The 26,783-nt window shown below is 36.1% G+C and overlaps 1 protein-coding gene across 1 annotated transcript in view; it reads right to left on the minus strand.

Annotated features, from left to right (window-relative positions):
- Nucleotides 1–4,469: 4,469 nt before the first annotated feature.
- The window catches only part of LOC150087721 (calcyclin-binding protein), a 52,877-nt gene continuing 30,563 nt past the window's right edge, over nucleotides 4,470–26,783 (minus strand). Inside the window, exons 4-6 of the mRNA XM_090369918.1 lie at nucleotides 20,226–20,325; nucleotides 18,451–18,545; nucleotides 4,470–4,766 (exon numbers count right to left, since the gene is read on the minus strand). Coding sequence (XP_090226044.1) covers nucleotides 4,607–4,766; nucleotides 18,451–18,545; nucleotides 20,226–20,325 — 355 coding nt within the window. The 3' untranslated portion in view covers nucleotides 4,470–4,606. The remainder of the gene's footprint in view (nucleotides 4,767–18,450; nucleotides 18,546–20,225; nucleotides 20,326–26,783) is intronic.

Raw genomic sequence — 26,783 nt, forward strand, 5'->3', positions numbered from 1 at the left:
CTAAAGCCAGCTTGCTCTTTCGGTTGATTCTCATCAAGTATTCTTTCTAATCTGTTAGTAATGACCCTTGTGAACAACTTGTAGATATGGGATAACAAGCTAATTGGTCTATAATTTCCAATTTCTGATTTATCTCCTTTCTTATGCAGCAAAACTATGATTGCATTATTCCACTGCTTAGGCATCACACCTTTTCTAATGCACTTTGTGAAGAGCCTTGCCAATTTTTGTGTTATGTCTCTTCCTCCCAATTTTAACAACTCTACAGTAACTTCATCTTCCCCCGGGGCTTTCCGATTCTTCATTTTCTTCAATGCATGTTCTACCTCATCAGGAAGAATATTGGGTATGTCGTATGTGTTGCTACTTTGCAATCCATCTTCCCCACTGCTGGTATCATTCCCTCGTTCCTTGTATAATTCTCTATAGTAGTCTTCTGCTATTTGAATTATGCCTTCTCTACTGTTTATAAGTACACCATCGCTATTCTTCAGTTTCAGTATCATTTGTCTTTCTGTATTACTGCTCATGGCTGCTGATTTAAATCCTTTGTTTTCCCTTAATGCTTGTTCTACTTTTCTTGTGTTAAATCTTCTTATGTCCTCTCTGAGGTTATAGCAAATACGATAAAAAAAAACTTTTATAATGTTGATGAGACAGGTATTACCCTGGAAAGCAGTACCAAGAAAAACCTAGCCACAAAAAGAGAAATGCCTGCACCAGGTTTTCAAAAATGAGAAAATAGTGAGTCACAATTGCTGTGTGCAAATGCTACTGGGATGCACAGATTGTCCATGCTTGTTATTGGTAAGTCAAAATAACCAGGAGCATTTAAAAATCTTTCTAATTTTCCTGTTTTGTATAAAAATCATAAAAAATGTCTGGATGGATGTTTGTTTATCGAGCTTGGTTTATAATTTTTTATATTTAATTAATCTTAATTATTTAATTTAATCATAAGGTAAGATTAAATTTATTTAATCTTACCTTACGTTCGATTATCCAGAAAATTTGGCTATCCTGAGGAGGTCTGACATCAATTATTCCGGATAACTGAGGCTCTACTGTATTTGTATTTTATATAAGTTACTGACACATTTATTTTGCCTGTACTGGGAATACATCTATTTTTTTTCTTTTTTTTTTCTTTGTCCAATATTTTAATAATTTTATATAATATACAGATAGGTATAAAACTATATAAGTAATGTGCATACAAACCATAATTGTCAATAACTAAACTTTGGTATAATTAAACATTTAAAAGAAACATTTTAGTTCAGTATAATGGTTATGTATTAGGAAAAACATCTGAGCTTTTTCATAATGGATTGTCAGATTGTATATAAGCAACCCCATAATCCTTATCCGAATGTTTACGGCATATAAAATAAGTATATATGCAAATGACTTGTGGCTGCCTGTAATTTAGTGATGCCTGCTCTCTTGGGTTCACTCTGCACTATAATTTGTTGTCCATCTCTGTTCTGTTCACATTGTTCTGCTGCTGCTAAGAGAGGCTTCTGTCTCTCAGCAGCAAGCCTGAATTGAACAAATGCTGTTTACAGAAGCCTGCATTGCAGAAACCTACTGATAATACATAATAATTACTGTGCGGGGGAAGCTCAGAATTAATAATCTCAACTATAGTTCAGATCATTGCATGATTTCTCTAGATTCTTCATAAAAGATAACTTTGGATTCATTTAACAGAAAAATGCACCATTTCACCAGGCCCAACATTCGCAGAATATTCAGAAAGAAACTCTTCCCTTGGAGCCAACTCCTCCCCACCCCAACTTATTGAACATCTGTGGAATGTTGTTTGGGGCTTTTTTGGCAAAAGCTAATTTGGTTATAATGCACCTGTTATTTTGCAGTCAGCATGTTCACTGTGGGATGAGGATGAATGATTTGTGCATATGGATCCACCACTGGCCACATCTGATATTCTTAACACCAAGGCTTTCAATGCTGAGCTATGAACCTCATCCAGTTGTCCTTCCTCTATGCCTCAGAAGGCCCAACACATCATGTTGGTGGTTAGAAAAATATATGAAAATGAAAGGACCATTGTAAGGCAGCGGGAAGTAACAGTCCAAACAAACAATGGATAATCTTGGATTAAAGAGTGGAAACATGTCATGGCAAGGTACTAGTTTATGACTGGGAACCAAATATATTCCTTGTAGGGTTTTTTGATGTGAAAACATCTTTGACAGCAGCTACTATATTTTCAGACTGAAGCAAAATCAAAATTGGTAACGAAATTTTCTTACGCAAATGACGAACTTCCTACTCAGTCACTAACATTGATTTGGTAGAATAAATAGTGGGCATGAGAATAAAACGTTACATCGTTCATACCAAGAGACAGAAATGGCGCTAACTCAGTCACTAACCGATTCGGCAGAGTAAGTAGCGGGTAGTAACATTATGCAATAATAAAAGCTTCAAAAACCACCGAAGAAGCCTCTCATGCTGACAAAAGAACAAGTTCAAAAACATAGAGAACAAAAAAAAAATGCAGTTTAATAAAATCTGCTTCTCAAGATTTTGATCAACATCAACTTTCTAAGTAGCGTAAGTAATTAGCAGGCATGAGCATAAGAGGTTACATCGTTTATAAATTCAGTGGCTGTTAGATTTCAATAGCTGTTCGATTAAACCGTTTAAAAATTAAAAAAGGTTTTAATTCAAGAATGGAAGAATAAAACAACCTTCAACAAACAATCGCTTGTAATAGTTTTTGGTTATGACATACTATTCTACAAGTGAAAATCACTAACTGATTGTATTGAATTATACAAATACCAAATCAAATTTAAGTTAACAGCCTATAAGAGTATCTTGAAGATGACTAAAACTACAACTCAGCAAAATCGAGAGAATTATGCAAGAATAAAAGCTTCAAAGCTACCAAAGCTTTGAGTTCAAAAACAGAGCACTTAAAAAATGCAGTTTAATAAAATCTGCTTCTCAAGATTTCAATGAACATCAACCATCTACATCGATTTCTCATCAAGAAGCTGGACCATCAACTGCACAAAATTATAATCAAGGAGTTCCTGAAGATTTTGACCCAGAAGATTTGAATTCAACTGAATTACCTGAGAATTTAATTGATTCCTGAACTGGCTAGACAGAGTATACTGCAACAACCAGCTTCATGCATCATCCAAAAAGAAACAAAATCATATTTCAGCTCAATTGAATGTTGTAGACTCCCCACATGTTTCAACAGTACTCGAGCATGAAATCATTTACAAGAACATCGAACATGACTGTACCTCCTGTAAAGAATTTGAACAATTTCTGAAAAATACATTTGGAGCTGTTTGTGATAATTATGGTCAATAATGGTATGAAGGTATAAAATTATGCACTCCAGGAAGTTATCCGTTACTTCTAGAATTTCCAACTGCAGACATAACTATGAAGGCTTATAATACTTGTCAAGATCTCTCAAAAATGATTCCATTCCAATTTTTGAAGAGCAACAGTTTTATCCTGCTATTCCACCTCATCTGCCTCGATTGGATTTGGTGACTGAGCATCTCATTTCTTCTCGTATACCATTGATGCAAATTGAAAGACTAAGACATGGTTTCGGCCAATATGGAATTTGTGGCCAAATTATAAATGTTACTGTAAATGTAACTTCGATGATCAATCACTTGCCTCAGAGAATAGATGATGATTATTGCGTTAATATTTGTATCACACATAAGAAAATTCACAAATCGAGTTATTTAATAGGCTTAGTTCTCAAACAAGATGTAAGGGCTTGGTTAAAGTATCTACTTATGACTCCTTTGTATCATCTGTATATCAAGACTGTTGAAGCATTCTTCGATAAAGACACAGAACAAGATGATGCTTCTACATGTGATGAATGAGTGAAGCTATATCTATCGAAGAAAGTTTAGTTGCTCAACAACAAATGCTTGTGGAGTGATGATAATTATTTACAAATATCTCCTGGTGAACAAAATGTTCCACAAAGTTTACTTTTTGATGAACATACCGAAGAATTGTCCTTTGGATACTCAAACCAACCCTTTGATTGATTTCTTAGAAAATAAATTTAGACTAATGTTAATTACTTACTAGATCTGTATCGACTACTAATCAAGAAACTATAATTGACTGTTTGAAAGACATTTACACTCTTTACAATCTCAAGTGAATATATCACATTTTAGCTATCACAAACCCATTGTAAGTAAAATACCTATTGGACATGTATGCAACCTCAAATCAATGAAACTGTCAAAAAAAAATAAGTGTTTAAAAATGTTAAAACAAGTTTGGATTCTGTTCATTCCTAAACGCCTTTAACCTCGTCCAAGCCAAGGATGTTTTCGCATTAAAATAAAACATCTTTTGTGCATACAGAGTACACACGCTGCTTTTTTTTAATTTGCTGTTCGCCTCAAATTTTTGAACTTCAAATATATTAAAAAACATTGTAGAATACTATTTTTATTAAGTAATTAATTCTAAAGCTATCGACTTACAATGTTTGAGATAGTATTATTTTATATGCTTTTTGAAATTACACATCGAAATAAAAAGAAAGAAAAATTCGATTCTTTTTTTCCCATTAATAGTCAGGAGCCTCTCCAGTAGACTGCTTTTCTCTTGCTTCTGTCCAAGCTTTGGCAATTGTCCTCTTCATTTCATCGTCTCCTTCATCATACATTTGCTTCATTAAATTCATTAAACTTTGGCCGGGGTCCTGATTTTCATCAAGCTTGGGTGTTCTAAGGATAATGATAAAAGAAAAAAGTATATATTATACATCACACAACACAGTGCAGATAATAAGTTAATAATTATAAATACTGCTGTTATGATCAGATTTTCATTTCATCTCATTTATTCAACCACAGTCATTACACACTGGTGGCAAGGAGAGCATGATGCAAATGGAGATGCATCAATCTCTGGGAGATTCATATATATATATATTCAGGTTTGAAATGATACAGGTTTCCAGAATAATATCCATATTTATTTTACAGACCATAAACATTCAGATAAGAATTATAGGGTTACTTATTTATCGCTCCAAGCAATTCATTATCCAAAACCACCCATTTTTCAGCTATGTTTAGGAAAACGAGGGAATTCAAACCATTAATGAACTGGCAAATTATTTTTTGGAATGGTCATTTACAAAAGCAGCATGTTGGAAAAGTCCAGGGAGATTTGATTTTAGAAACTTAACTAATTACCATACTTCAATGACGTCACGAAAGCTTTTAGATTTATCTCATTACTATTTCTGAACAAGATTAGCAAATCACTGATAATATACAATGGAATAATTCATTTATTCCCATGTTTTCATTCAGTTTTTGAATGAAAACATAAGAATAATTCAGTTTCACAGTCTCTCAATTTTGTACATGAAGATTCAGACTAAAGTAATGATTTAGCATTAGTAGAGGCATTTGATGCAAGAAAGCAAGCTTATGCAGCATCAGCCAAAACAAAAACAAAAACAAAAACAAAAAAAAATCACTCCCATTTCACCCTTCCGTTCATTCGAAATACCTGTCCAGCTGAGCCTTAAATTTATTTACGCTATCAACTTCCACAACAAGGGATGGAAATCTGTTCCACCAATCAACTACCAGCTGGCTAAAGGCAAATTTCCACACATCAATCCTACATCTGTCTTTCCTCAATTTGAGTTTATGCCCTCTCAGGTGATTATTCTGAGCAAGAGGAAGAATCCCATCGGCATTGGGCATGCTCAAACCATTCAAGGCTTTATACACCTCTATCAGATCACCTCACCAGCGCCTAGTCGTCAGACACTAATTTCCAAAACTTAAGCCTTTCTTCGTAAGAGCAACCCTTTGTTCCATTCACTAATCCTTTTGCTCTTCTCTGTACTCGTTCCAGCAGCTCTACATCCTTCTTGAAATGAGGCCTCCAGACCTGTATACAGTACTCAAGGTGTGGCCTGACCATTGCCCTGTACAAGGAAATAATCACCTCCTTATCCCCGCTAGAAAAATTCCTGTATATCATTGACAAGACACCATGAGCTACTCTTGCAGCCTGTCTGCACTGTTCAGAGAACTTCATATCTGCCTGCACAATTACCTCCAGGTCCTTTTCCTTCTCTACCACTGTCAGTGTAGTACCACAGAGTTGATACGTTGCTCTGGGGTTACTGTTTCCCATATGTAGTACTTTACATTTGTCAATGTTAAACTTCATTTGCCACCTCTCAGCCCATCTGCTCAACCTTTCCAGATCCTGATGCAGCAGCATAGCATCAGTAGTGTCCTTAAACAACCCTGCCAACCTTTTTATCGTCTGCCAACTTGGACATTAAGCTTGATATACCATCATCAATATCATTTATAAATATAGAAAACAATGGACCCAACACTGAACCCTGAGAGACTCCACTAATAACATTAGTCCACAATGAGCAGTGTCCATTGATTACCACTCTCTGTCTTCTCCCCCTCAACCATTCCTTTATCCATAGCAGCAATTTGCCTCTAATGCCACATTGCTCCAATTTGTGCAGCAGTCTTCTATGTGCAACAGTATCAAAAGCTTTTCTAAGATCCAAGTATATGATATCAACTTATTCCCTGTATCCAGTTCTTTTGTAACTGCATCATAGTATCCAATCAAGTTGGTCAGGCAAGACTTTCCCTTAACAAAACCATGCTGTGTCCGAGCTATAACTGAAGTCTTGTCTAGGTGATCTTGCAGTGCTTCTTTAACCAGTGCCTCCATTAATTTACCTGGAACAGAAGTTAAACTCACAGGTCTATAATTACTTGTGTCAGCCTTTGATCCCCCTTTGTGAATTGGGGTCACATTTGCACATCTCCAGTCTATGGGTAGCTCCCCTGAGTCCAAAGAAGCTCTTATAATTATGGCTAAGGGTTCGCTTACTTCCTTTGCTGCCTCCTTTAATATAACTGGATAGATCCCATCCACCACGGGTGCCTTTTTTATGTTTATCCTCAACAATTTCTCCTCCACTTTCCTCTCAGTTATTACAAAATCATCTAGCTCACTGCCAGAGTTTACTTCACCTCTGGCATTTCCCTTCCTGAATGAAATGTGTGAATGTAGATGCAAAATACTTGTTTAGTTTGTTAGCCACCTGAGCAGGATCCTCAACTGTTGAACCATCAACATCCAGTGGACCAATCTGATTCATCCCTTTCCTTCTAGAGTTTACATAGGCAAAGAACTCTTTTCTGTTTTTCTTTACATCCTTTGCCAAAGATTTCTCATAATCTGATTAATCTCCTTTGTGACTTGGTTACAGACCGGCTTATATCTATCATAGGCTTTCATGTCACCCATTAATTTATATGTATCTCATGGATTTTTCTTCTCTGCCATATGTCTCATTAGTTCATCTAACATCCATTTAGGCCTAAACCTTTTACAATATTTCTTAGTTGGTATGTAAAGCCTAGTAGCTTCCAAGATAAGTTCTTTGAATGCTTCCCATTTTAAATTTGTTGTTGGTAATATCATCAGTTGTTCCCACCGTATAGAATTTAAATACCGTCTCAGACCATCGTAGTCGCCTTTACGAAAACAAAAACCCTTCCCTTTACCTCTGATGGTAGTTACCTCTTTGAGTAAATCCCACTTCAGCACACTGTGATCACTGTCACCTAATGGTTCCTTTATCTGCAGATTCTTAATGCATGAAGAATCACTACTGATAATCAGATCAAGAGTATTACTCCCTCTAGTTGCCTCCTGAACATGCTGAGGTAGAAAACAATCATCCAATAAATCCACAAAAGCATTGCTAGTGTATGAGTGACCAACCCACAAATTCCAGTCAATACCTGGGAAATTTAAATCCCCGATTATAAGAATCCCTGTACAGTTTCTTATTATACTCATCAGAGTCATTAGACCAATAGCACACTCCTACTCTCAATTTTGATCTCCCAATGCTTATGTCACACCAAACTGACTCGACACTGCACTGTCCAGCGATGTTGACTGGCTTCACTTCCTTGGATTTTATGTGTTTCTTAACTAATAGCATAACCCCTCCTCCCTTCCTATCCTGTCTATCCTTTCTGTAGACGTTGTACTCCCCAAATTCCAGTTCTGCATTCCTTATATCTGTGTGACACCACGTCTCTGATATCCCAACAATATCTGCCTTTGATGTTTTGGGCAATACCTCAAATTCATCAAATTTATTTACCAAACTCCTAGCATAGATTTAATAAACATGTTCATTGTTTAGACAGTATGAATCAGAGCTGTAATGCTCAATACGCTCTATGTTGATATCGATATTTGTAAAATAATAAGAGAAGTTTACCTCAATATATTACGTAGAACACTTCCCTATGATACTCTCCAGAAATTGAAACGAAAAAGTCAAAAAATCTTAATTACAACCCTTTGACTGTATGTCGTTATCACAGGAATGAAAATTACCAAATATGGGTGAGCATGGAACTGAAATAGGGATTATTTGTCTTCACACATGCACTTTCACGTGCATATGCTTTTGTTAAAGCCCACGAATTGCAGATCAGATATGGCTGGCGAACATTAACAGAATTCTCGTGTAATTTAATTTCTACAATTAAGTTGTGTATAATTATGTCGGACACTAAGTATTTTGGCCTCATTAAATAAATAAGTGTTTTTCATTAACGGCATGAAAGGCTAATTCTGATGCTGCATGTTGATTAACACAAATATTCAGAGGAAAATCGGGTCGAACCTTGATAAGACGAGTCGCAATCACCGCAAGAAATGTTGTATACCAGATCATTAATTTGTGTTGCGAACGCTGAAAGAACCGAGCGATTGTTCAGTATAACGTGTAATTTCTGTATTGGCCTAGCCACAATTTTAAATTCAGTATCTTTAAAGAATCTGTTAAGCTGTTTGTGCCACTGTTCAACATATAGGACAGAAATAAAGTATTTTTTGATATTAATATTGTTGGTTGGTGTAGTATTTTGTATCCTATCCTTAGCTTGTACCCTAATTCGGTTTATTGTAGCAAGGAGATAACCCCTTTAAGAACCTTCTGGTTAATAGTTGTATTTCTGAGCACAAAGCAGATTCTGTCGTTGAATATTTATAGGCACTTAGAAATTGATCACAGATAATCGATCTTTTGTAGGTGAACGGGTGACAGCTGTTATAATGTAGAAGCATACCGGTGTTTGTAGGTTTTCGGTAGATGTTAAATTGGATTTTATTAGAGTAATGAGTAAACGTGAAATTTACAAAATTTAATGACATAGTACCTGTATCCTCCCTTTCCAATGTAAATTTGAGTCTAGAATGAATATTATTAAATGAATATAAAATGTCTTGGATAGTACTACTATCAGTAATAACTAGAACATCGTCTAAATACCTCCCATAGTATGTGATACGAGGTCGAAAAGGCATCAAATGTATATGCTCAATTGTTGAGATAGATTTCTGATATTAAGCCGGTCAGGCTCAATCCCACTGGAAAAACAAAAATTTGTTTGTACACTTTGTCTCGAAAGGTGATATAGTTGGCCTCAACTAACAGTTTAATTAAGTTAAAAATTTCTTTAATAGGAAGCTTCATATAATTAATTGGTATAGAGTTACTATTTTACATATCCCAAATAATATCTAATGTGTATTCAACGTTTACATTCATATATAACGAGGTACCACTTAGTGAGAATAAATTGGCATTATCACCAAGTCTACAGTCCTTAAGGTTATTAAATAATGTATCGTACTTCTTAATCCCAAATTGTATTGCCTATCTAAAGGGTTTTATAATACTATATACATGTGTGACCAAGGATGAAAATGCCAAGTTTCTGTAGGAAACAATGGGCCGAATAGGAAATCCAGTCTTGTGTAATTTTACCTGACCAAAAAGTGCAGGAATATTGTATGTTCTGGCCTTCAATTCCTTTAACTGAGCCATAATAATGTAGTCATTTTTTCAATAGGTGGTTAACGTTTTATTGTATTGATTGACCAAATTGGTAAAAAGTGCCGGGTCTACTTCAAGATAAGTGGAGGCATCTGAAACAACTGAATCTAGCTTATTAACAAAATCAGGTTTATCGATACATTACAACTGTATCTCCTTTATCTGCCCTCTGTATAATAATGTCTTTATTTTCCCAAAGTTCACATAAAGCTGAACTGTCATATATATTCAATTTAGGAAGTCGCGTTTCTTTTATGTTATTCGCCACTTGGTTAACTTGTGGAATAAATAAATCTTTTTGTGGAACATTACAAAGTCCAAATTCAATATCAATCATGCAGTTTTTTAGGTACTTTTCGAGGTGGTACATTAAAATTTAATCCTTTGGATAAAAGTGAAATCTGGTCATGCGATAGCATACACAAGGAAAGATTTGTAATCTGTTGATATGTTGGTTTGTTGAATGCTGGGCGAGGGCGGTGTTCGCAAACTAGCTGACGTATTCTGTGATAACACTTTGTGTGTATGCAGGGGTCGTCACCCAACTCGTAAGCACTTGGTCGTAAGCCCGCAACAATGTATTAGAACTCGTATGAACGTGTCTTGACCCTCCCGATAATGTTTGCAATTTGTTAACATTTTATTTCTGAGGCCTGTGCTTCCTCTGTTGAAAATCTATGGAGGTCTTCAATACAGACCAATCGTTAGGATGTAGATAAATTTTTAATTTATCACGAAGTTTCCTAACCTGGGAAAGGTATTTATGTTTATTAAATACCAAGATCTTAAGTCAAGTTTAACGATATTACACGATGTGGCAAGTGCAGTTGCTTTATGCCCAAAATTTTATGATTTAAATTGACCCTGGCAAACTTAGCAACGATGTTGTTTTGAAGGCAATATTTTATAAAAGAAATATGGTAACTTTAGGCCGAGTATCTTAGTGTTAATCTAATGTAATTTTTCACCAATCTGTTCAAAAAATCCCCCATAATTGTGTGTATTGATAGGTTACACCTGGAGAATTTTCGTTAAATTCTTTTAATTTTCTTATTTTTAATTGCATTCAATTGATTTTTGTGTTTTGCATTCAACTGATTTTTAATTATTTCTGTAATGCAAGATTTTTGATTTTTTTATTTTAATTTCTGGAGAGTATCATACAGAAGTGTTCTACATGCTATATTGAGGTAAACTTCTCTTATTATTTCACAAATAGTGAATGGTTTTAGAACTTTCACATCATTTTAAACAATGTCAACACTGCAATTTAGCTCAATTTCTATATGCCTACATGTCATCTAAAAGAAAAGTATGGCCTTTCAGCATGTATACCCAGGTCCTTATCTATTGTGAGAAAAGGTGTATTGTCCAAGACACTCGACACTGGGGCTGAAGTCACAGACAGGTCAACTCAATATTTTGACCTGACCAATGCATGTGTTTTTCACCCCCCTCTCTTTTTTGAATGTGCGAAACCCTTCCCTTCCCTTTTTCCCTTCTCAATCATAGCATACATAAACAGTAACATATTCTGGAAGAGGAAATCATTTTTTATTTTTACTGTTTCATAGGTTTACAGTAAATTTACTATACTTTATCATTTTACACATACTGTATTTTACTTTTCCCTTTAAAAAAAAAAAAAATGGATAAACTTGTAGAGTACTACAAAAGTAAGCTGTAGTACAGAAATGCAGTACTTTCACCTTTTTTGTAACCACCAGAAAATTACAATATCCAGCAAGGATCAGAGGTTTTCAGATTTCGGAGGTTTGACTATATAAATACACTGTCTGCCACTTTATTAGGTACACCTACCGAGTACCATGTCGAGCCTCCTTTAGCCTTCAAAACAGCCTGAATTCGTCTAGGCATGGATTGAACAACATGCTGAAAACATGCAGGGATGGAGTACCATGCAGACATGAGTGTGTCATGCAGTTCCTTGAGATTCGACGGAGGTGTAGGCCTGCAGCGAACAGCCCTTTCCAGCCATCCCAAAGATGTTCAATAGGATTGAGATCCGCAAATTGAGCGGGCCACTGCAGCAAAGAAAAATCATTGTCATGTTGCTGGAACCATTCCATAGTGATTCGAGCTTTGTGCACTGGCGCATTATCCTGCTGGAAGTAACCATCTGACTGAGGATAAACTGTCAACATGAACGGATGCACTTGGTCAGCAACAATGTTTAGGTACGATGTGACATTCAGACACGAGTCTATGAGTATCAATGGACCCAACGTGTGCCAAGAAAACATTCCCACACCATAACACTGCCCCCACCACACTGCACAGTAGTCATCAGACATGACTGGTCCATGAATTCATGTTGTTTTAGCCAAATTCTGAGCCTTCCATCAACATGATGCACCAGGAACTTCGACCCGTCAGACCAAGCAACTGTTTTCCAATCCTCGATAGTCCAGTGCTGGTGTTGCTGTGCCCACAGGAGGCATGCTCTCTTGTTCTTCATTGATAACAAAGGTACACAATGTGGCCATCGGCTGTTGTAGCCCATTCGCGACAAAGTGCAACTAGTGGTCCATTGCAATATTTTGTTCTGCGCACCAAGGTTGTATTCTGACGTGATGTGCGACATTGTGGCCTGTCTGTTTGCTTGCACAATTCTAGCCATCCTCCTCTGACCACACTCATCAACAAGGAATTTTCTTCCACAAGAGTGCTGTTGAGAGGATGTTTTCTGTTCGTTGCACCATTCGCGATACACCTTTGAAACTGGTGCGTGAAAGGTTCAGAACTGCCATTTCAGAGATGCTTTGTCCAGCACATCTTGCACGTACTACCATGCCACGTTCAAAATCCGTTAGATCACTCCTTTTCCCCATTCTTGCTACGGTTTGTACACGTAACTGATACTAGAAAGGTTGTTCTGCATTTATATCCACAACTGTGGTCACGTGACTTGCAACATTGTGGAACTAACCATTTGTGCGTACCTAATAAAGTAGCAGCACAGTTGATATGATAAACATTTGTTTGTTTGGAAAGGTCTGGGTTCAATTCCCATCAATAACTGGAGTAATTTCTGAGGTCCTTTTCAATAGGTGTGGCTGGCCAATTTAAACCAAGTCCTCAATATAGTTTGCCTATCTAATACAGAAGGTATGGTTTTACCCCTCTGAGTTATTCAGCTTCATTTCCTGCACAACATTCATATCAGCCCAGAACACATGATTCTACACACAAATGAACATTTCAGATATGAGCAACATGCTCCAATACCATTAAAATAATAATCTGTATATATTTACATTATTCAGGTTAGGATTACTTTTATACAGTTTTACAGAATGTAAAAGGTATAAAACATATCTTCTTACACATAGTTTCTTTCATGATGCAACAGATGATTAATCATGTTAATGACATTGGATTCTGGGCAGTTTGAACAATGCTGAGATTTTTTAATATATATATATATATATAAAAAAAAAAGGCTCAAAAATTCAGTGCAGTTTCTGCTCCTGTTTTTTTGTATCTTCTTCATGAGGAGAGAATCAAGATCAAATCTATGTGTAGGTTGTAGATGCAGGTTGCTTGTTTCCAGTCGATAGAAGGCAACATCTCATTTTCATGTTTGCTGGCATCAAAGTGCCCACAAAAAAAGATTTATATAGGCCTGCTGCAGAGGTTGCTATATTTCAATTAGTTGAGGTGCTCTTGAGTGTATGCATTAGCATTAGCATTAGTAGAGGCATTTGATGCAAGAAAGCAAGCTTATGCAGCATCAGCCAAAAAAAAAAAAAAAAAAGTAACATAAATAAATAAAAATAACCACTTCCACTTCACCCCTCTGTTCGTTCGAAATACCTGTCCAGCTGAGCCTTAAACTTATTTAGGCTATCAACTTCCACGACAAGGGATGGAAGTCTGTTCCACCCACCAACCACCCGCTGGCTAAAGGCAAATTTCCGCACATCTATCCTACATCTGTCTTTCCTCAATTTGAATTTATGCCCTCTCAGGTGATTTTTCTGAGCTAGAGGAAGAATCCCATCAGCATTGAGCATGCTCAAACCATTCAAGGCTTTGTACACCTCTATCAGATCACCCCGCTGGTGCCTAGTTTCCAGACACTGTAATTTGCAAAACTTAAGCCTTTCTTCGTAAGAGAACCCCTTTGTCCCATTCACCAATCTAGTTGCCCTTCTCTGTACTCGTTCCAGCAGCTCTACATCCTTCCTGAAATGAGGCCTCCAGGCCTGTATACAGTACTCTAGGTGTGGCCTGACCATTGCCTTATACAAGGGAATAATCACCTCCTTATCCCTGCTAGAAAAATTCCTATATATCATTGACAATACACCATGAGCTACTCTTGCAGCTCGTCTGCACTGCTCAGAGAACTTCATATCTGCCTGCACCACCACCCCCAGGTCCCTTTCATTCTCTACCACTGTCAGTGTAGTACCACAGAGTTGATACGTTGCTCTGGGGTTGCTGTTTCCCATATGTAGTACTTTACATTTGTCAATGTTAAACTTCATTTGCCACCTCGAAGCCCATCTGCTCAACCTTTCCAAATCCTGTTGCAGCAGCATAGTGTCAGTAGTGTCCTTGACAACCCTGCCAACCTTCATATCGTCTGCAAACTTGGACATTAAGCCTGATATACCATCATCAATATCATTTATAAATACAGAAAACAATAAAGGCCCCAATACTGAACCCTGAGGGACTCCACTAATAACATTAGTCCACGATGAGCAGTGTCCATTGATTACCACTCTCTGTCTTCTCCCCCTCAACCACCCCTTTATCCATAGCAGCAACTTGCCTCCAATGCCACACTGCTCCAATTTGTGCAGCAGTCTTCCATGTGCAACAGTATCAAAAGCCTTTCTAAGATCCAAGTATATAATATCAAAGTTATTCCCTGCATCCAGTTCTTTTGTGACTGCATCATAGTATCCAATCAAATTGGCCAGGCAAGACTTCCCCTTAACAAAACCATGCTGTGTCCTAGCTATAACTGAAGTCTTGTCTAGATGATCCTGCAGTGCTTCTTTCACCAGTGCCTCCATTAATTTTCCGGGAACAGAAGTTAAACTCACAGGTCTATAATTACTTGTGTCAGCCTTTGATCCCCCTTTGTGAACTGGGGTCACATTTGCACATCTCCAGTCAATGGGTACCTCCCCTGAGTCCAAGGAAGCTCTCATAATTATGGCTAAGGGTTTGCTTACCTCCTTTGCTGCCTCCTTTATGATTTTATATGATTTCTATTGTTCTCTATGCATTATTTGTATGTATCTATAGCCAATGACATTGAAGAGACTAACTGTATTAGATGGAAATATGCTTTTGAGCATACTAAATTGTTATAGGCAATCGAGAGTAGAGGTTTGATGTGAAGTTATTTTTGAATTACTGTATTTGACTGCAAAATGATTAAAATCAAGATGTGTATAACTATAATTTGCATTTTCCCTGGAATATCAATGGATGTGAAGAGTATATGGCCTTTGATTTTGCTGAAAAATAATTTGTACTTTTGAGCTGCCCTGTCTGTTTGTTCCCACCCACCTGGCTAAAGGATAAAAAAAGGATTTAGATCTGTCCACAAAATTTGTGATAATTACAGTATACAAGAGGAAAAGACAATACTACCTTTTGTTATGGACAAAGGGATATATTTATCAAATCAGAATAAACTTATTTGAGCAAATAAATTTAATCTGATATGATAAACCATCACCGTTAACAACAAAACTAAAATATACAATTATAACAACTGAAATAATAATTATTGAAAAGTAGTAATTACTACAGGACAAGTGAAATATGCAAATGCATGTACTATAGTAAAGAGGAAAGAAACAGTTCTAGTATTCTACACAAATTCATAATTGTAATCATAAGACAGCAAAAATCTTAAAACCTCTTGCTTCTTTATCAAAGCACATTTTAAACAGGATAGAAACTGAAGTGGGTAATAATAGGATACACAGGTGAAGATATTATCTTTAGTTGTTTCAGTAGGCTTTAACACAATTTCTGCACGAATATGTCTTAAGCAGTCAATAAAACGTGGGTTGTGAAGGAAAGCAGAGGAAATGGGACAAGTGCTTGATATCTATACTATCTTCAATAAAACTTTGTTTTTACAATAGAGTGGTAATCAACTGCATAGGTGGCACTCTAAAGCAGTAACGTTCTTTGTGTCTAATGAGGTTAGTTAGTATAGTACATTTTCAGCAGAAAAGCAAATTAAAATTTTGTTTTTGAAATAAGATTTGTTGTTGATGTTATGTGGTTTTTAGGAGCATTAGCAACTAAGGCCATATTGCTCCAGGTATATGAGGTGGTCATTCCCTGACCTTTCCGCATCCTCCGTATTTGGTGGCTCACGGGCTTGAACCCCGGTCTAATCAAGAAACGTATGCTACACACTGCTACTCCTGCCCACCTGGCTACAGAGGCACCAAGATTTGTTGTAGTTTAACCTGTTAGAAACCAGTGTTCAGTACACTGACTTTCTAAAATAAAATAGGATAGCTAGGATATGGTAAATGAAATGTTGCCCTTGGTGAACTTATTGCCAAAGAATTATTTTGAAAATTTTAAAAAAAGGTATGAAAAGTTTCATTGTAAAGGGTTTGCACAGATGCAAACCTAGGACATCAATAAGGAAATTGTGAAAGGGAAAAACAGAATATGCAGGAATGAAAAACATTGAGTTAATTTTTTATATTTCATCAGATAGTAAAATGGAATTAGATTCAAATGTTATGGATTCCAAAACTAGTTATAATGCATTTGGTGATAATACAACACCACAAACAAGCATCATGGTGGTCAGTTTGTTTCGCTGGAATTAAAAAACTATAAATTTTTGATCCATAATCCCTTATCCAAGTCGGACCACTTTGGCCATGATGTACAGAAGGCAACTATAAGTGCTGTGCTACCCATGAGGGAATTTGACAACACGCTCATTGTGTTGATGCCTATTTGCATTATTTGTGCCAATGATAGACAAATAGGACTCACTTCTATTCCAGGTATAAAAATACGAGTCCTAAAAATATTTAAGGGATGATAAACAATCAAACTAGGTCAAATATTATACAGGTAGTTCTCGACTTTACGAGTTAATTCATTCCTAGCACACGCTCATAAAGCGAAAACTCGTAAAGTGGGAATTTATTTTCCAAAGATATAAGGTTAAAAATAGGGGTTATGTTCTTAACAATGAAATTAGTTAGCTAATTAATTTAAACAATGATTGATTTATCGAAAGAAATGAAAATGAAGCCTGTAAAATCAAGCAAATTATAATAATAGAGAAATTATTTACGACTTACAAATGTTAAAGAATGTTTTTTCTTCATCATCATCAACTAAATGCACACTCTTTGATCACTCATTATTGGCTTGGCACAAGTTGGTTTGTTGCACAAGAAGTTGTTTTCTTCAGAAATGTTTCAAGAGGTGTTTGTTTCCAAGATAATCTCTTTTAATTATAAATTTCACGATTGCATGCATAAGCATTTTTTAACGGCGCACACAAATTGCAACTAACACGATTTGCATGGAGTAACACGTTTACGAAGCTTAAAAAAAAAAAAAGGAATAAAGAGAAGATTCTGAAGATTTATTTTTAGGTTTTTTATACAATTGCCCATTTATAATTGCTTGCAGTAACAGAAAAGCCCAATAAACCGGAAAGTGCAAATTGCTTTTATTGTTTTATGGTAGTAACCTCCAGAAATGTGCTTTAGAAAAATATCACAAAGGTATATAAAATTGATTCTTATAACAGAACATATGATAACGATGAAAGTGTAGTGCATTTCAATGATTTGAATTGGTAACTAATACAATTTACAGACCACACTCATGACCTTTTATATGGCCTTAAGGTCAATAACAATGTGTTACTAGGTTCACATTATGATATATTAACGATACGACGGTGTCTCTGGAACTGATTAATATTGTAAAGCAGGGTACACTGTATTGTATAGCTACGCACGTAGTTTGGAATGCGGTATTTATGAATGTTTAGCATTCATTTCTTGCAATTAATGTTCATATTTTGCCTTTTGTTGTTACTGGGGGGGGGGGAATCGTAAAGCGAGAACTGCCTGTAAATTACACTAATGGCATAGGGTATCCTGTGATTACCAGTTTTGGTTAATTTTCGATTTTAGTTGTCACTGACAATGGGGTTTGGGATGCTAGAAGAAGTTTGCTTGGTTATCATGATATTGAATAGTGCTACCTGTTCCTCTATTAATCATGGCAAGTTGAGTAAATTCGTTTATACCTAAGAGAAGGATAACAATAAAACAAAGTACACAGAAACTACATATACATTTATCAAGTGAGAAGCCTACAAAACATGGCTAATTTTGAATATCCCATTTACAAATTTTGTGAATAGTATTTTAAAAACAAATGACATTTTTATTAAATTACTGCCATCTCAATGTCAAAATGGTACTTACTTTGAATCCTTGGCCTTCTTTTCAGCTTCTGTAACATATGCCCAGTTCTGAGGGCTCTCTTTCCTCAAAAATAAAACTACCATATCTGTTTTTACCTGAAAAATTGATATACATAGGCCATTATCACTAACAAAGCATTTATAGAAATAACTGCATTGATTACCTACAATTATCAATGAATATAATTAATTTAAAAATCAAGTGCAAACCAGTGTAAATTTTTGAAAACCCACCAGATACAACCTCAGCAGCAGGAATGTAAACCACTCCCCACCCCCCAAATAACAGTTTTGTCACTGAGCAGAGCAGAAGAGATTTCAGTTGTGTGTTCTGGTAACTTCCCTCATTATTAATATTTATTACATAAAAGGGCTGATAATTCCTACATGTTGCCCTCTATCAAACAATCTGTAAGTATTATATTTAAAATATCCAAATATCTTTTATAATTTAGCTAGGTTAAAAACATTGTATATATCAATTTCTGGTTAAGGTGCTATGCTAATCTGGGTTTTTAAACCTTATTTTATATTATTCCTCCTTTTTTTTTTCTTTCTGCTTTCTTTAGAATCAATAACAAAACCCAAAGAAATACCAAATGTCATTAGATTTAGAGCAAGATTATCTGACCATTTGGAACATTTCACAGTAACTGTATATATTTAGGAACCATTTAAATACAATTTTGTCTGTTTATCACATGTAGTTAATTATTTTATCACTTTAAAGTTTACTGTATTTTATTTTTTACTCATTTTTCATATGAACTTGTTTATAGTTTATTTTTGTTATAATAAGCATAGTTATTACATATATTACATGTTAATTCTTATTCATCATGAACCTTTGCTTTGATTTCTGTAGAACGATCCACCTGACCACCTTTTTCCATAAGCCTCTTAATATTTGTAGTTTTGATATTTGTGCTAATTTCCTGGAACATATCCCCCATGAACACTGAAGGTTTACTGTACATTAAAAATATTTTGAACTAATATCAACTTTCTGGCACCCAACTCAAATTCCTTTACAGACAACTAATCAGCCAAATTTCACAAGAAATATTAATTTTTTTTGTGTGTAAGTCTTTCCTCTTGTCTCTGAACTTCCCCACTTCATTGTGTGTGTGTGTGTGTGTGTGTGTGTGTGTGTGTGTGTGTGTGTGTGTGTGTGTGTGTGGTAGAGAAAGCATGTAGTCTCTCTCTCTCTCTCTCTCTCTCTCTCTCTCTCCCCCCCCCCTCAGCACCATGCTTTTTATATCTCTACCATATAATTTAATTCTTGGGTTCCAGCATCCTTCCCCTAGTGTTTGCTAAAACACTGCAGGGGGAGGGAGAGAAAATCTTCAATTGATTTTATTTTTGGACATGAATTTGCCCTGGTTTATACTCTCCTATGCTTGTAATCAGGTGCAGAGGCCAAGCTTTCAAGAATATCAAGTGCCTGTTAGCAGTATCTAGTGTCTATACTGCTACCAGCCATGTTCACAGTATCTCTAATGAATTAACTCTAGTCTGAGGTACTCCAGCATATTTTCTATATATTTCTAAATATATGTCATGGAAATATTAACAATTTTTATGGGTTTTCTACCCAGTGATACACCCTTATTAAAATATAAAAAACAGTAAAATCTGTTTTAATAATTAATTATCCATACAGTGTTTTATTTTTATGAAACTTCTTTGAATAAAGACATGCACAATAAATATATTAAAATTATAATTTTTTTTGATAAACTTGTTTAATCTGAACAGGAAATATATTATAAATACCTTATGATAACTTTCAGTTGGTTTAATCCTGTTCATTAGATTTTTAATGGTAAGGTTATAGTTTTTGTTTTCCAAACCTGTCACTTGAAGTTCCATAGAGCTAAAAGATGAGGGATTAAAAAATAATTAAACACTTGTAAATAATTAAATACTTGTAAAAACCAAATTCTGATTTAAAAAATTAATGAATAATAACAAAAAAGTATATACTGTATGCCAAGGACTTCAAAATAGGAAAAAATCTGAGAAATAATTATGGTGGAAAACCAGCAGAAATGAAGTCAATTATTTATCAAAAACTGTATGGCTCAAACAATTCTGGTAATCAACATTTTCAGATATAGTTCCAAAAATGGTTACCATATTTCCCCATGTATAAAACATACCTTTTTTCGAAAAATTTGGGGTCTAAAAACTGGGTGCCGTCTTATACAGTGGTTGTAGATTTTTTTTTACTTGCATTTCCTGCTTGTTGTCTTTGCGCTCATTGTTTCGCACTTGTTACCGGTATATTAGGTTACGTTTTGCCACGTTCTGCCCAGAAATGGCTCGGAAAAGATTTTCGTACAGTGCTGAATTCAAGTTAAAAGTGATCCAGTTTGCAAAAGTGAATGGAAATCGTGCTGCTGAACGTAAGTTTGGTCCTCCTCCAATTGAGAAAACAATCCAAGACTGGCTACAGAAAGAAGAAACCCTACTGAAAATGCCATGGCAGAAGAAGGCCATTAGAGGCAAGTCAGCAAAATGGCCTAATTTAGAGAGGGAATTGAAGATATAGATTGAGGAGCAAAGGGCAATTGGAATTCCTGTGTCCACAAAGATGGTTCAAGCATGAGGCAAGAAGAATTGCTGATGAAAAAGAAGTTGCTGATTTCAAAGGAGGACACAATTGGTGCTTCAGGTTCATGAAACGGAATGGACTAAGCATGCGTACACGCACCAGACTTGCCCAAAAGATGCCTGAAAGCTATGAGCAGAAGGTCATTGAATTTCATCGTTTTGTCATTCAATGTCGGAAGACACATCAGTTTGAGTTGAGACAGATCGCAAATATGGACAAAGTCCCCCTTCAATTTGATGTCCCAAGTAACAGAACTGTTGATAAGAAGGGGGTGAAAACTGTAACTGTGAAGACAAGTGGACATGAAAAGAGCCATTATACAGTTGTTCTAGCTTGTTGTGCCGAAGGAACCAAGATGCCTCCTATACTAATTTTCAAACGCAAAATAATGCCAAAAGAAGACATTCCTCGAGGAGTGATTGTCCACGTTCAGGAAAAGGGTTGAATGGACCAGGATGGGATGATCTGGTTTGAGAAAGTTTGGAGCAAGAGACCAGGTGGGCTCTTACGCAAACCTGCCCTGTTGGTGCTTGATCAGTTCAGGGCACACATAACAAAAAATACAAAGAAGATTGCTGCAGAGCAAAAAACAAAACTTGCCGTCATACCTTGACATCCCAGCTCTAACCACTTGATGTCAGCATTAACAAACCCTTCACAAGGCTGACATGAGAGACAAATGGAACCAATGGATGAAGTCTTCTGGGGACAATTTGACACCAGCAGGAAGAGTGAAGAAACCAACTATAGGAGAAGTTTGTACCTGGGTGAAAAGATCCTGGGATGATATCAAGATTGAGATCGTTGTCAAGTCATTTAAGAAGTGTGGCATTTTAAATGCCATAGATGGAACTGAGGATGAGGCAATATATGAAGACAGTGATTCGTCATCAGACACAGATGAGGACAAGCTAATGGATGGGAGTTTTGACAGTGATGAGTTGTATGAATTTTATGATGAATAAAACTTGAGTTCAATAACTTTATGTAATACATTTTTTTTTTTCAAATTTCGGGACCCAAAATTAAGGTGCATCTTATACATGGGGAAATAAGGTATATACTAACTGCAACAAATGCTTTTAGCAAGCTAAAAAAAACAAAAAAAAAGAAGATACATAGTGCATTTTATTTACCAAAAAAATATATATATTATTAGTAAATAGCAAGTAAAAACAAGTGCCCTTGAGTTATACATTTTCACATAACTACCCTGTTAGCCAGGAAAGGTTGTGGGCAGAAAAAAAATTGACACAGAGATGCAATAAAGCAGGTTAATTTTTATAAATTATTATTTTTATTTTTTTTAATAAAGAAGGTTACTTTTTAGTGGGTGGTTATTCTACACTATTCTAATAGCAAAGATGTTTGAGAGTTTGGAAGCCAGTGAAAACTTGTTATAAGAACCAGAAGGAAAGTAAATTAAGAAATAAAAAGCACTTATGAAAAAAATTGGTGCTGTTTTTTTTTGGCAGAAAACTGTTGAAACCTAATAAACATAAAAAAAAAATAAAGATTATTATTTATTTTAGCAGCTACTGGTGCTTGTTTGTTTGCTTTCTTTTGGTTTTTATGGCATATCAGCTACTGAGACTATAATAAACCAAATTATCGGATATGTACTATTTTAATAGCACAGATGGACTGAGGATTGGGCTGGCAACAGCCTTCAAAGTTCATAAATTTAACTCTAAATTCACAAACCTATATTCTTCCTCATTTATTCTCTATATTTGTAATCCCTGAAACAACTTTCCTGTTTCCTGAAAATTACAACCCAGAGAAATATAAATCTTGTATAAGTCTTGTCTGTAACCTTCAACCCATTTACAATTCCTTTTACAGATCGGCATAAAAATAAAGTACAATGCAGACTGTTAAATGAAAATAATACTGCTGATTACTGAAACTGTTCCACCTAGAAAAGAATAAGCAGATTTACCTGAAAATTTGCATGCATAATTGTGACATATATGGACAGAAATGATTAGCATGTCAAGCTGATCAGCAGTGCAGAATGGCCAATAAATATTACCATTATGACAGAGGAATATTTTATTTACATGGGAAAAAGATGTAAACAAAAAAGCAGAAAAATACACACGGCAACATTATGGACTTTGAAGGGGGTTGTCAGAAGCTGGATGATCAACGTGACAAATCAACATTCCTATGAATGCAATAATAGCCAAATGGTTGGATGCCACTGACAACAACAGGCACAGGAAGTTACTCAACATATCACCAGGGCTCTGCTGGGATCATAAGAATGTCATTCTTCTAATGTCAACAATGAAGAAATCTGTCAACATAATGCAACAGATTGACAAATCTACCAACTGGTGATAGCAGACAGATCTGTTAGACAGAAATGGTATTGTGATGCCATTCCTGTCTTATATCATAATGCCATTCCTGTCTGGCAGATGGCCAGACAGGAATGGCCTATGTCAATTATAATGCCATCTCTGTCCCACCTGTGTAAAGCACAATTAGCAAATGACTGTGAGAAGTGGGTTGCACTCTTGCCATTTGTTTCACCTGCCTCTGACACCTTTCATCATCAGTGTCTGCAGTGGTGCATTGAGAAAGCTGCTTGAGGACAAGAATAGTATCACATCTTTAGTGGTGAATCACTTTGTTGGGGATCCATTTTTACTCATTTTTAGGGAATAAAGCACAATTACAAAATAAGGAGGCACGCTTAATAAACATAAACAAAGCTGCACGCATGTAGCAACTGAATAAACAACACCGTAAAGGCAGAGACACACCTCACTAGCTCACATTTCACTAAAGCACATTTCTGGGGGTTACTACCATAAAACAATAAAAACAATTTCCAGTTGCGTTCTACTAGTGGAAACTGTTATAAACTGGTAGTAAACTCGATCTAATTGCATTGCGATAATATCGATAGCTGGAATTGTGTGATTGTGATTTGGTTTTTTTTAGGAGCATTAGCAACTAAGGCCATATTGCCCTGGGGATATGCGGTGGTCATTCCCTGACCTTTCCGCATCCTCCGTATTTGGTGATCACAGGCTCAAACCCCGGTCTAATCAAGAAGCGTGTGCTATGCAGTGCATAGCGTGTGCTATGCACTGCTGCTCCTGCCCACCTGGCTACGGAGGCACCCTGGAATTGTGTGGGTTTTTACGTTATTATGGTCAAATGTGTTTCTCCTTCACTGATATAAAAAACAAATACATTTTCAGAATCTTCTCTTCATTCCTATTGTGTTGCGTTCAGTTGGGGTGATTCCACGTTCGACTGCCATTTCTGGTAAACACAAAGGCAAATCATGCTTAAGCAAATTTGGTTTGTGTTATATACGACATCATTCCCCTATTTATAAATCATGTATGATCGAATTCGTGTAGTGTAAACACGTGTTATACGAGGACTGACTGTACGCATTTATCTGATAATATTGGTCAAAGTAACACTTGTACATACCTCAAGAGTTCTTGTTTTACTGCAACAGAATATATTAACAAGATGTTCTCAGGGCAGAAACATTTCAAATGAGCAGGTAGCTAATGCCAGAAAAGTGAGCTTACATAACTTTAAAGGGGTGTGTCAGGGTAGTTAACTATACAAGAACACTTAGTCTTAATTGTTTATACAGTAAATTTAGAAGTGTCATCAATAAAATGAGTGAATTCGAACTGCTAGTTATGACAAGTAAGGCTGACATACTAGGGCTTACGGAAACGTGGTGCTACCCGGAGATGAGGGATGATGAGTTTCAGTATGGTATGTACAATGTATTTAGGAAGGATAGGGCAGATAGAAGGGGTGATGGGGCACCTCTGTAGCCGGGTGGGCAGGAGCAACACTGCATAGCACATGCTTCTTGATTAGACCGGGGTTCGAGCCCGTGACAACCAAATACGGAGGATGTGGAAAGGTCAGGGAATGACCACCGCATATCCTAGAACAATATGGCCTTAGTTGCTAATGCTCCTAAAAACCAAATAACAAACAAACAAGGGGTGGTGGGGTCATACTTCTTATCAAAACACGACGAAAGCTTTCCCGGATTCAGACGTTTCGCATGCTAGTATAGAATCTGTATGGTGTGAGATAAAAGGAAAGGTATAATGAGAGTGGGAGTAATCTACAGGCCAGGTGATTGTGAAGATTAGCCTCTACATGCAAATGGAATGGGCAAGTAAGTGTGAATGTCTTATTATGGGTGATTTTAATTTGCATCTAATTGATTGGAGCAAACGGGAAGAAAACTCCACATGGGGTTTCGAAATTTTTTTATCAACTAGATGATTTTTATTTGTACCAACATATCAGAGAAAGTACTATCGCCCACGAACTAGATGACTCAATAGAACTGACAGTACAGAAACCAGTAGCAGGAAGTGATCACAGAGTTCTATGGTGGGCAATGAAGAGAAAGGTAGCAGTAGTTAAAGGCAAAGGAATGGGTTATAATTTCAGAAAAGGAAATTACAATGCCTTAAGGTGCTACATGGACTCTATTAACTAGGTATATATTGCAAAGAGAGCGAATACAATTAAATCACAGAAGCCTTGAATCTTTCTACACATTAAAATAATTTTTCTCCTAGTGATTATTAAGCCAATGGGAGAAGAGAGATGCAGGTTACATGGTATTATGTAACAAATACAAAAAAAATATAATAGAAGCTTGTTTTACTGTGGTAAAACAATCTTCTGTTTAAGCGTGGTCACACACTATGTTTATCTAACATGACCATGCGGTACCATTCTTGATTCCCATACGAAACATATTTATTTAAATAAACCAAATGCAACAAGGCCTAATATTTTAAGGGTTTAAGAGTCTATATCTATATAATATCAGTGTAGATACACCATAGACAACTCTTAAAGAAAAACTACGATCGTAGTGCGAAAAGCATCCACCGATGAAACACCAACTACCTTTGAAATGGTGCCATCTGGGTGGTGGTGCCTCTATTAGAGGAGCGTTACTTATTCGAGGTAGTGAAATACATAGTAACTTGTGAAGGATGAGCGCAATATGAGATACAGATGAAATGATGCCTTTCACACTACAATCATAGTTTTTCTTTAAGAGTTGTCTATGGTGTATCTACACTGATACAAACTTTAATCGTATTTAGCAGTCATGAGCTTGAACCTCAGTCCACTTAAAGAGCACGTGCTACTGCACTCACGCTTCTGACCACTCGGCTATGTCAGGCCTGTATAGATATAGTAACGTATTTATGTATTCATAGCTGAGGAAGAGAGACACAGATCAAAAGCTTCTGTAAGTATTTTATTTTATCAAAAGAAGCAAGCGCAGCAAGCAGGGTGCAAAGCCCACCAATATGGCATTAAAAAATTACTACACAAAGAGGATTCCAAGTTGGATGAATAATGAAGTTGCCTGATTACTTGAGCAGAAAAAGACAGCATGGAAAGGTTACAGAGCAATAAAAAGTACAGATACCTATAACTAAAAAGTGATTTGTAATAGTGCCACAGAAAAGTTTAGGCTGGCAAAGAGCAGGGATAAGGAATTCTTCACATATATAATGCAAAGAAAAAGGACAAACCAGATCAGACCCTTGTGTAATGGACGTGGGATAGTACTAGATACCCTAGCTGATGTTGCAGATGAACAACAGTTACTTTGCATTAATATTTACAGAAGAAAAACCCTTTATGTCAATGAGAAATTCTGGGAGTGAAGTTGAAAAATATGT

The sequence above is a fragment of the Mastigoproctus giganteus genome, chromosome 3 (genome assembly GCF_048544385.1).
Source record: "Mastigoproctus giganteus isolate SK-2022 chromosome 3, ASM4854438v1, whole genome shotgun sequence".
Classification (NCBI taxonomy): Eukaryota; Metazoa; Arthropoda; class Arachnida; order Uropygi; family Thelyphonidae; genus Mastigoproctus; species Mastigoproctus giganteus.